The sequence below is a fragment of the Limulus polyphemus genome, unplaced genomic scaffold (genome assembly GCF_000517525.1).
Source record: "Limulus polyphemus unplaced genomic scaffold, Limulus_polyphemus-2.1.2 Scaffold3172, whole genome shotgun sequence".
In the NCBI taxonomy this organism is placed as follows: domain Eukaryota; kingdom Metazoa; phylum Arthropoda; class Merostomata; order Xiphosura; family Limulidae; genus Limulus; species Limulus polyphemus.
In genome coordinates this window covers 103,191-115,331 of record NW_013668782.1, presented here as the reverse complement: position 1 = coordinate 115,331, position 12,141 = coordinate 103,191, and the positions used below count along the sequence as shown (strand labels likewise).

At 31.5% G+C, this 12,141-nt stretch overlaps 1 protein-coding gene and 1 long non-coding RNA gene across 3 annotated transcripts in view; one reads left to right on the top strand and one right to left on the bottom strand.

The window, feature by feature from the left end:
* LOC106468810 (complexin-like) overlaps window positions 1-6,285 on the bottom strand; it is a 26,061-nt gene extending 19,776 nt beyond the window's left edge. Inside the window, exons 1-2 of the mRNA XM_013929251.2 lie at window positions 6,047-6,285; window positions 292-392 (exon numbers count right to left, since the gene is read on the bottom strand). Coding sequence (XP_013784705.2) covers window positions 292-346 — 55 coding nt within the window. The 5' untranslated portion in view covers window positions 347-392; window positions 6,047-6,285. The remainder of the gene's footprint in view (window positions 1-291; window positions 393-6,046) is intronic.
* Window positions 6,286-6,366: 81 nt separating this feature from the next.
* The window catches only part of LOC111088127, a 41,517-nt gene continuing 35,742 nt past the window's right edge, over window positions 6,367-12,141 (top strand). The window contains exons 1-2 of one of the 2 annotated variants that reach the window (XR_002612724.1): window positions 6,367-6,470; window positions 11,790-11,979. This is a non-coding gene — a long non-coding RNA (uncharacterized LOC111088127). The remainder of the gene's footprint in view (window positions 6,471-11,789; window positions 11,980-12,141) is intronic. The other variant, XR_002612725.1, reaches the window with a different exon arrangement.

Below are 12,141 nucleotides of genomic sequence, written 5' to 3'. Positions count from 1 at the left end.
CAATCGCCAATGTACATGATAGTTCTAGAAACGTTGCGTCACAGTAGTCATGTGACTCGATGACGCAACATATACATAGAATTCGGTAATCATAAATTCAAATATGTTTTACCGGTTGTATTATAAAATATTGCCTGTTTACAATTACCTGTTCTTTAGTATACATACCGACAAAAAGCCTAAATGCAAAATATAAGAAAATTATAAGTAAAAATTATCGATGAATTGAATAAATTAATAGATACAGATAAAATGCTGATTTGCCAAATAGGTTTAAGGCTGTTTACTTACCTTTGACAACGTTTAGCTTGCTTCCCATTATCTGCTTTGCTACAAAAGTGGCCATGACGACAGACAGAGTTTAAAAGCAACACAGAAGAATAATGTTCAGCCTACAAGAGAAAAGCAAGAATTTGTACGAAGATTTAAGCCTAACTGCCGTAGTATGACAAGTTAATGGATGGAATGAAAACTGATCTTTCCTAGTGACATCATTTTCCAATGTATGAGATAAATCAAACTTAACAGAAGCCATTAGTTACCATAAAGTGTTTGGTTTTATCAAAAGCTAAAATGTCTTTATTTGCAGAACGAAACTAAACTTACTAACCATAACAACAATAAAATAGTAATCGTTGCTATAGTTATATTAGCTCATACCATCATATTTGCATTCAATCGAGCAATAAAACCTGCTTCTAATGCAACACTTTTAAAATAAATAACAGAAATATATGAAAAATATTTCAGCAAGACATCCGATATTCTGAATTTCTAGGTTTTCCCACGACCTACTGTATTTCATTTTTATTATTTGTGTCACTCATTCATTGATCATTTCCTATGCCTTAATTATACTTGAAGAACTAATCACTGCTGTATATATATATATATATGATCTATCAATGCAAAGTTAGGCCTAGAGTAAAAACGTCTTACCCGTTTCATGTCTTGTAAAATGTTCATCTTCTTTGTACATAGAACTATTAGCAGTAAATTACATTTTTAATCATGCAATATTCGCTGTTTACGTTGCTCTTGCTTAAACTATCATTATTTTTCCCTGTAATTATATTAACACTTTTCATACGGGCAAATTGGGTAACGTTTTGTACCAGAGGTAGGGTCACCAAAATTCGGTCTTGGAATTCGATTGCAAAAATGATACTAAACTAAAGTACTGATGATAAAGATTTAGAAGCTTTTTTTTAATATTTAGTTTTGATGAAGATATGCTGTGGCGTAGCCTGCATCAAATGTATGTGGAAGGTCTAAGTGGCAAGTCGTTCAAACCAGGGATATACTGAAATAAAATTTGAATGAACGAAAGAGATATATTTTATATATATTTCTTTATATTTTATGTTTATACACAAACTATATATTATACATCTTTTAAAAAAATGTAAAATCATGTGGATGATTGAGCATACAAGTATACATGGTGGCTACGTTACCGATATGGATACATAAAGATCGATGTACCAACGAACATTAGCTATATGTTACAGATATTAAATAACTTGTAGTGCAATAGTAAACGGCCTTATTCGGAACGTGTCTACAAGACACTGTATCGAGATCCAGCTAACAACATCAGGTAGTTTATTGGATTTTGATATCGATTTTACACAAACGAAAAACGTATTTTGTAGCGAAGCGCACAGTGGGGATAAAAATATCCTTCCCTCCATAGAATGTAATGTAATTTAACTTCAATTATAATTTTCTTTTAACTTGTTACTGGATATGATTTCTTTGTTTTCTTGGTTTCTCTGTTATCTTCCATAGTTGTTTTCCTATATTAAGCAATGACTGGCCTACATCGTATGGTAATATAATAAAGCATATTATCTTTAACACTGAAAAGAAGCATAAATTGAGAAAACGTCTCTGATATCATGCACATTTTTGTATTCTTTCATGATGTATTCGCTTTATTTCTCATCATAACTATCTTCAATTAAGGCCAAACGTCATTATCAATAAGATCCATGTCATAATTTTCATCATGTACAAGTTCATCGTCGATATTAACAATATTCACTGGAGCAGCCAGTGATCCACTGAAGCTAAAATACAGGATAGACTGTCGTCTTTTTTTAGCCGATTATATTGTTAAAAAAAAAGGAAACTGAAAAACCTTTTTTTCCGCAATGGGCCATTTTTTTTTCTTTTCTGACCAACATGAGCTTATCCAGTCTGCAAGTACAAGCGCTGTTAAAAATAATTTTCGATATTAATACGACTTACCTAGGCATGTAACCCCAACCTATCGGAAATTCTGCACAATTGCACAGAACAATAAATAACAGCTTGAAAAAAAAAAGAACACAAAAATTAATAAATTAAAGTATGTACCAGATATTATCCTATTCTAGAAATAATGATATTTTTTAATGAAAATATGAAATAAGTGATGTTACCTGTTACCTATATAACCAACCTAATACAATAATGTGAGATGAATGGCTTTGAAAGTTAACAATTGAACGCAATCTAGTCACAAGGAAATATTTCAGTTTTCTTAACAAAAATAAGATATAGGAACATTACTGTAATGTACTGACTGAAATATATCTAAACGTTGGTGGAAAAGTCCAAAACGGACCAAATCTTTGTGGAAATTACTTGGATCAAAAAATAGCGCATAAATAAATTCAATGCAAACTTAAACTGAATAAAAAATACCAATCAGATTGAAATTAATCGGCAAAATGACAAAACATTGACTGAAAATGAACCATAAAGAATTTGAACACAGTGAAACTTGAAAATCGAACAAAAAACGAGAAAGATAAATAATCAAAATGGATAAAAGCACGACAACGTTAGTTTGTCTTGGCTAGGCATCAGTCCATTTTCTTTAATGTTTTCTTCTTGGTCCAAATGGTTCTGGTTGGGAGACGTTTTGAATTTTATTTTTTGTTTATTTAATTTTGTTAGCCTCCCCTTTTCTTTATTCTCCATACTTCTGCGAATGGTATATTTTTGTTAGCCTCCCCTTTTCTTTATTCTCCATACTTCTGCGAATGGTATATTTTTGTTAGCCTCCCCTTTTCTTTATTCTCCATACTTCTGCGAATGGTATATTTTTGTTAGCCTCCCCTTTTCTTTATTCTCCATACTTCTGCGAATGGTATATTTTTGTTAGCCTCCCCTTTTCTTTATTCTCCATACTTATGCGAATGGTATATTTTTGTTAGCCTCCCCTTTTCTTTATTCTCCATACTTATGCGAATGGTATATTTTTGTTTATTTAGTTTTCCTAGCCTCCCCTTTTCTTCATTCTCCATACTTCTGCGAATGCTATATTTTTGTTTATTTAGTTTTGTTAGCCTCCCCTTTTCTTCATTCTCCATACTTATGCAAATTGTATATTTTTGTTTATTTAGTTTTGTTAGCCTCCCCTTTTCTTTATTCTTCATACTTCTCCGAAAACTTTAATCTCTGTCAATTTTTATATTGTCCAGCACTTCACTTTTTTTTTCTTGCTTTTGGTTACAGGTGATCGTTGGTCTTAAGCTTCAAGTTTTGAGTTATGAGTGAGAAGTGTGTCTTATACAACTATTCTCTATGACTGAGAATGGAGAATAACAACCTTTATAAAATTATGTAATAAGCATAACATGTTTGTTGTATGTATAATATATTTAATGTGCTTGTTGTTAAGCGTAAAGCTATACATTGAGCTGTCTGTGCTATGCCCACTTCTTGCTGTAATTGCTGGGAAACATAACTACTATAGATTTAATCAAACTTTATATGTTATTTACATGTAAGTTATCAAAAACTTCCTCGAAAAGTTTCTATCTAGGTAATTAGAAGTCTCAGAAAAATCTTTTCAAAGGAACAAAATCAAACAAATCCATCAATGAACACAAATTACACATTTTAAGCGCAGAACGAATTTATAAATGAAAATATTAAATATTTATCTTGTTAAGCAGAACTATGAAATTTGAGCTTGGAAAGCAACGAGCTGTTACGTCAAAAAATATCATAACAACTGGAAATTTTCCAAAGTATTTCCAGGGTACTTTACCTTTTCTAGAAATTTGCACGAAATCTAAACATATATATGAAAGAAAATGCAAGACTTTTATTATATTTTACTGTGTAACTAATTATTCATCGATGACACAATGAAACCAGAGGATGTGGATAATAAACTTGTGTATTAAATAACATTTTCCAGGATTAAAGTTTATGAAAGATTCAGTGAAACTAGACTATATGAATAATAAGCTTGAGAATGAAATAACACCTGTATCTGGATTATCAGAATAATAAACTGGATTCGATAACGCCGTTTAGAGATAAAGTTTATGTACCTGGATTATCAGGATAATAAACTGGATTAGATAACGCCGTTTAGAGATAAAGTTTATGTACCTGGATTATCAGGATAATAAACTGGATTAGATAACACCTTTTAGAGATAAAGTTTATGTATCTGGATTATCAGAATAATAAACTGGATTAGATAACACCTTTTAAAGATAAATTTTATGTATCTGGATTATCAGAAGAATAAACTGGATTAGATAACACCTTTTAGAGATAAAGTTTATGTACCTGGATTATCAGGATAATAAACTGGATTAGATAACGCCGTTTAGAGATAAAGTTTATGTACCTGGATTATCAGAATAATAAACTGGATTAGATAACACCTTTTAGAGATAAAGTTTCTGTATCTGGATTATCAGAATAATAAACTGGATTAGATAACACCTTTTAGAGATAAAGTTTATGTATCTGGATTATCAGAATAATAAACTGGATTAGATAACACCTTTTAAAGATAAAGTTTATGTATCTGGATTATCAGAATAATAAACTGGATTAGATAACACCTTTTAGAGATAAAGTTTATGTATCTGGATTATCAGAATAATAAACTGGATTAGATAACACCTTTTAAAGATAAAGTTTATGTATATGGATTATCAGAATAATAAAATGGATTAGATAACACCTTTTAGAGATAAAGTTTATGTATCTGGATTATCAGAATAATAAATTGGATTAGATATTGTGAAGTTGGACTATGTGGAGAATACACTTTTGAATTGAATAGATATTCTAAACATACAGTTTTTGGAAAATATTGTACAAGTGAGCTGGACAATACAATTTTGTATTAACTAACACTTCTAAAATCAAAGCTTATGACAGATACGTTGAAACTTGACTGTGTGGATAAAATAATTTGGAATTAAATACCGCCCTTTAATAATAATAATAATATTTATTTAAAATGCGATAAAACTGAACTAACTGGATAAAGATTCTGAATTAAGTAGTATTTTGTTGACATATAGTCCATAAAATATATGATAAAAAAAATTTCTTGATAGTTGTTTAGGGGTCCAATTTTCTGCGTGCTATGTTCTTCTTAAACCCAGGAAAACGCAGCGCGCGTGAATGAAAAACATCATGAATTATGAGCGATAGATTAGTAGAACGAACGAGTATAGATTGGAATGAGATAAGCCTTAAAATACATGTTGCTAACACGTCGTCATTAGATCATAAAAATGTTCCTTGATGTATTTGTTATTCTCGTAAGTGTCCAGAACTGGCAGTACCGATTATCGTTCCTACGAAGACGTCTCACAACCAGAATTATGTCGAGAACTGGCAGTGGAACAACTCAATATTTCTTTAAATTATTTCATTTAAGCTTTATTTATCGTACGGATTCAGCTTTATTCGTTTAGGCTTCATTCCGACAAATCTGTTGTATTTTCCTTAATGTTTATATCAGTACTGCTTGCCAGGATCGATTTGTCTAGACTAGAAACCACCATGAAAAATAGCTCAATATTATTATACTGTAAACACAAAATAAGGAAATTTATAAAGGTTAAAGCAATATTCTGGGCACGTTTAACAGTTTTACATGGGCTTCTCCTGAGTCTGTCTACTTTTCAAAACAAGAAAGAAAATCTATACGAAACTATTCAAAACATAAAAACCCTGCCTAAAACTAAATTATAGAAAAAACAGAAGTAATTCGCTATCCACTTGAAATACTTACTTCTTACAGATAAGAAGACACACTGCAACAGCCAGCAGAGAACAAATCGCAAATTACGGAGCAAACAGTCGGCTAATACCAAAAACTAACGTGACTCTATGTGGTTTTAGTTATAGGAGAAAAAATGCCGAGGCCAGCATAACGTATATGTTTGAATCTGGTTTGAAGTCAAAATATCTAAATCCAGGTCTAGTCCTTTTAAAAGGAAATGTGCTTGTTACCTGAGGTAGCGTCGTTCCAAATCGTGAAGCTATCATCGACTTTTATCCGATCGATCAATGTTACTCAGCATCAGTGGGTAGATTTTCCCTGCGCATAGTGTTGGAACTACGCAGTTCCCAGGAACACCGCTACTCCGGAGACCCGCTCAGGGGCGAACCTATGCAGGCCTACAGGGGATTTAAGAGTATCTCGAACAAATCAGGTAAGGGAACTGTAGATCTTAATAATTTTGATTAAAACTTCGTTCTGTGTTCTTGTCTTCTATTAAACTTTCATTTTTAACTGCATGGTACTTTATCACCACATTATTTTTCCTTTTACATATCTTTCGTTTGTATGTTTTACATATTTTTCGTTTGTATGTTTTATATATCTCTCGTTTGTATGTTTTACATATCTTTCGTTTGTGTGTTATATATATCTTTGTTTGTATGTTTTACATATCTTTCGTTTGTGTGTTATATATAGCTTTGTTTGTATGTTTTACATATCTTTCGTTTGTATATTTTCTCTATGTTTGTTTGTATGTTTACATATCTTTGTTTGTTTGTTTACATATCTTTCGTTTGTATTTTATATATATCGTTGTTTGTATGTTTACATATCTTACGTTTGTATGTTTTACATATCTTTGTTTGTATGTTTACATATCTTTCGTTTGTATGTTTTACATGTTTTTCGTTTGTATGTTTTACATATTTTTCGTTTGTATGTTTTACATATCTTTCTTTTGCATGTTTTACATATCTTTCGTTTGTATGTTTTACATATCTTTCATTTGTATGTTTTATATATTTTTCGTTTGTATGTTTTACATATCTTTCGTTTGTATGTTTTACATATCTTTCGTTTGTATGTTTTACATATCTTTCATTTGTATGTTTTATATATTTTCGTTTGTATGTTTTACACATCTTTCGTTTGTATGTTTTACATATCTTTCGTTTGCATGTTTTATATATCTTTCGTTTGTATGTTTTACATATCTTTCGTTTGTGTGTTATATATATCTTTGTTTGTATGTTTACATATCTTTCGTTTGTATGTTTTACATATCTTTCATTTGTATGTTTTATATATTTTTCGTTTGTATGTTTTACATATCTTTCGTTTGCATGTTTTATATATCTTTCGTTTGTATGTTTTACATATCTTTCGTTTGTGTGTTATATATATCTTTGTTTGTATGTTTTACATATCTTTCGTTTGTATATTTTCTATATGTTTGTTTGTATGTTATATATATCTTTCGTTTGTATGTTTTCCATTGAATTCAAATTTATGCATGTGTAGAAGAAGGCTATATTCGCATTCATAACGTATCGCCTGTACATCACAACAATAAATGTGAAATACTCCCTTATCCAACATCACATCTTACAATCTACCTTATGTAAAAATGACAGTAAGATTCTACAGAACATCCAAGAGAAGAATGTCGCTGGAGAAAATGATATTAGATAAAACTAGCCAAGCTGCTAGAAACCCGGTTTTGATACCTGTAGTGGGCAGAACACAGATGGTTCATTGTGTAGATTCAAACAATGGGAATATAAATTAAAGAAATTATTCTTAACGTAGAAATAATGACATTTGTTACCAGTAATTACATATGTCACTGCTGTGAAATGTCATAACAATCAGTTGCATTTACAAACAAAACATTTATTGCAAAAACATTCGAATCCATTAAAACTTATTTATAACCTTCACTATTTTTGATGTTAAAATCCCTTATTTACGGCTGGGTTTTAGCCAAAATAATACCTTACTACAGCAAGACTTACCAACAACAGGCAAGATATAGCAGGCTTCACCTGGGATTATTCATTACTTCCAGGAAACAGACTTACCAATAACAGGCAAGATATAGCAGGCTTCACCTGGGATTATTCATTACTTCCAACAAACAGACTTACCAACAACAAACAAGATATAGCAGGCTTCACCTGGGATTATTCATTACTTCCAGCAAACAGACTTACCAACAAAAGGCAAGATATGGCAGGCTTCGCCTGGGATTATTCATTACTTCCAGCAAATAGACTTACCAGCAACAAACAAGATATAGCAGGCTTCACCTGGGATTATTCGTTACTTCCAGCAAACAGACTTACCAACAACAAACAAGATATAGCAGGCTTCACCTGGGATTATTCATTACTTCCAGCAAACAGACTTACCAGCAACAGGCAAGATATAGCAGGCTTCACCTGGGATTATTCATTACTTCCAGCAAATAGACTTACCAGCAACATGCAAGATATAGCAGGCTTCATTTGGGATTATTCATTACTTCCAGCAAACAGACTTACCAACAACAGGCAAGATATAGCAGGCTTCGCCTGGGATTATTCATTACTTCCAGGAAACAGACTTACCAATAAGGAAGTAATGAATAATCCCAGGTGAAGCCTGCTATATCTTGTTTGTTGTTGGTAAGTCTGTTTGCTGGAAGTAATGAATAATCCCAGGTGAAGCCTGCTATATCTTGCCTGTTGTTGGTAAGTCTGTTTGCTGGAAGTAATGAATAATCCCAAATGAAGCCTGCTATATCTTGCCTGTAGATTATGAATATAAACTGGATATAAAACTGTTAATTGAAAGCGTTACTCAAAGGGTTGGGAGTAAGGTATATCATGTAACGTACAGCATTTACTCTTATTCAAATTAAGTTATCGAAGAAATTATTGGCGAATCATCGTCCACTAAAACTACTGAGCAGAGATGAGAGTTTCAACCTGAATAAAATCAACTGTTTAATGTATATATATATATATGACGTCTTCTTCATCGCTGATGGCCATCATATTCCGTTTATTTACCGACTGAACCGACACGTGACAAAGAACAATCGATTGTGAACATATTAATCCTTGCCGCCTCTGGTTTTAAACCAAAAATATTGTCCAGGCTATCATATTCCATTTATACGTTGAACAAATGTTAAAACTAATGATGAAAAGAAGCATTTTTAATCACTTCTTGTTTAATGTGAACAAAACCGACTATAAAAAACATCAGGAAGAAAATATAACATAAGCTTAGCATACAACGCAATTAAATCCAAGAGTGGATGAGCGCAAGTATCCCTATACCGTTGTTATGAACATTAATTGCATATTCTCAATTATGTAACGTGCTGACATTTGTGCTCCAGATTGTGGATGGTTTTTGAATGAAATTTTAACCTGATACTTTATTACATCTTGTCTAATTTCTTTCTTTAGATTCCTTACTATTTATACCAGATCAAAACGGTTTACGAATCACTTGCACTATTTCATTCTTCAGGATAGAAGCACAAAATTATATATGTGGGCTTGGACTTAACAACCCAAGCCATCAGCATGTTTATACCGAAAGTTTGTCAGCCTTTCCAACTAAAATCAGGGGTTCTTAACCAATTCACTATTGAGGGCTGCATATGTAGCCCTCCAACGATTGTACATTCCGCATATCAGTTAATGACGTAGGCTGGTTTGTTACAGCTATTTAAATGAAACAAAGTAAGTGTATATTTGTTGTTATCCTGATGTTTGTGAGGTTTTCAGATTATATATTTGTATAAGTTGTGAAACGTATATTGTAGAAATGGTCTAGCCCAACAAACTTGATTTTTTGACATATGATTTTCTGGTGAAAATCTTCCATTAATAAATATCTTTGCTCCAGTTTCAATTTTAGTGAAAGTTAAATTAAACGAATATTGTTATACAGCTAATATGATGAATTTAATCCAGTTTCAATTTTAGTGAAAGTTAAAGTAAACGAATATTGTTATACAGCTAATATGATGAATTTAATCCAGTTTCAATTTTAGTGAAAGTTAAAGTAAACGAATATTGTTATACAGCTAATATGATGAATTTAATCCAGTTTCAATTTTAGTGAAAGTTAAAGTAAACGAATATTGTTATACAGCTAATATGATGAATTTAATCCAGTTTCAGTTTTAGTGAAAGTTAAAGTAAACGAATATTGTTATACAGCTAATATGATGAATTTAAGTGAACCTTAATTGTCTATCACCCATTTTACATTAAGTGTTTTCTATTAAATTGTACAAGTCGAGCAAAAACAATATTATAACAAATACTGTATGAAGATTTATGATGCGTTACATACATTTAAGGAAGATTATTTAATTGACTGTTTGGTCAGACAAGAGTAGCTCATCATATATTTACAGCTAGCCGCCTTTTATTTAGTCTTTCATTTGAAAATTAGGGACGGTTAAACGCAGATAGCCCTTTTGAAGTTTTGCGCAAAACTTTTAAAACAAACTAACAAATAATACATTGATTCATCTCGTGAATCGATTTTTCTTTAAAGAAAGAAGACTTTTTGAAACATATAAACAGCAAGATTGGCAGGTAAAACAATACCATATAAACAGCAAGATTGGCGGGTAAAACAATACCATATAAACAGCAAGATTGGCAAGTAAAACAATACCATATAAACAGCAAGATTGGCGGGTAAAACAATACCATGTAAACAGCAAGATTGGCAAGTGAAACAATACCGTATAAACAGCAAGATTGGCGGGTAAAACAATACCATATAAACAGCAAGATTGGCAGGTAAAACAATACCCTATAAACAGCAAGATTGGCAGGTAAAACAATACCATATAAACAGCAAGATTGGCAGGTAAAACAATACCATATAAACAGCAAGATTGGCAAGTAAGACAATACCATATAAACAGCAAGATTGGCAAGTAAAACAATACCATATAAACAGCAAGATTGGCAGGTAAAACAATACCCTATAAACAGCAAGGTTAGCAGGTAAAACAATACCATGAGACTGGAATCTATGATTATGTAACAAAGGGAAAATATTATATTCTACATATCATTTGAAGTGCAAATATGCATAAGTTAATGACGTCTGTTATTTGTATTCCTTACATTTTTTAACATTAACGAGTACATATAATTTAAGACATTTGCTGAATAAGTTTCCACCTCAGTTCCTGTAGTGTGACAGGTCCTTAAGTTTAAACACCATTAACTTCTACAATGCTGAAACGTTTCAGATGCTATTCAGAGCAGTAACATGGACAACAACGTGTTTTTTAAGGAAGTTAGGACGAGGTATTGTTAGAATAGTAATTCTGCTTGCTTATCGAGTTGTATAGCTTACTGGATTTATAAAAACAACTTCCTTTTGAAAGCTGGAAACTCTGATAACAAGTTACTGACGACGCCTTAAGCTCTATTCGTTACCATTTTTTTTATTTACTTCTGTCTTCTTTGCTTCGTTTTCCATGTCACATATACAACTATGTTTTTTTTTTACTTTTATCACCAAACACCTTTGAAATCTCTCTGTAATTCAGCCTGGTATTGCTATGAACATTAATATATACCGAGTTAGTATTCTCATGTTTTGGTAAATCTATATTCGATATAAAGGTTTGAAGAAGTCGTTGGTTTCCCATAAAATTGCGCGAACTTATTATCTTGTGGTTTTCATATAATATAAATGATGTTTTTCCATACCAATGTAGTTATCATTATGATGACACCACGTAGAGTAGAGCTGATATAAGTACAACCTGCAGCTGTGTTGTAAATACGAAGAGACACAGAAAGATCTTTACGGAAAAAAGCAGTTTTGATACAGGACGAATTGTTGTAAGTAGGAGACATGTAGTTCTGAGTTCGATACGTGTGGTTGCAAATAGGAAACATACGATTGTAAGTAGACTTTTTCATTTAATATTAAACACTGTCATTTCATTGTTTTCTATTACAATAACTAAGATAGATTTCTTAATTAAACAACCGAAACCGATTAAACTAATTAATACTTTTCATAAGACGTTGTTTTAAGCCTATTACATATTTAACTATAGATTT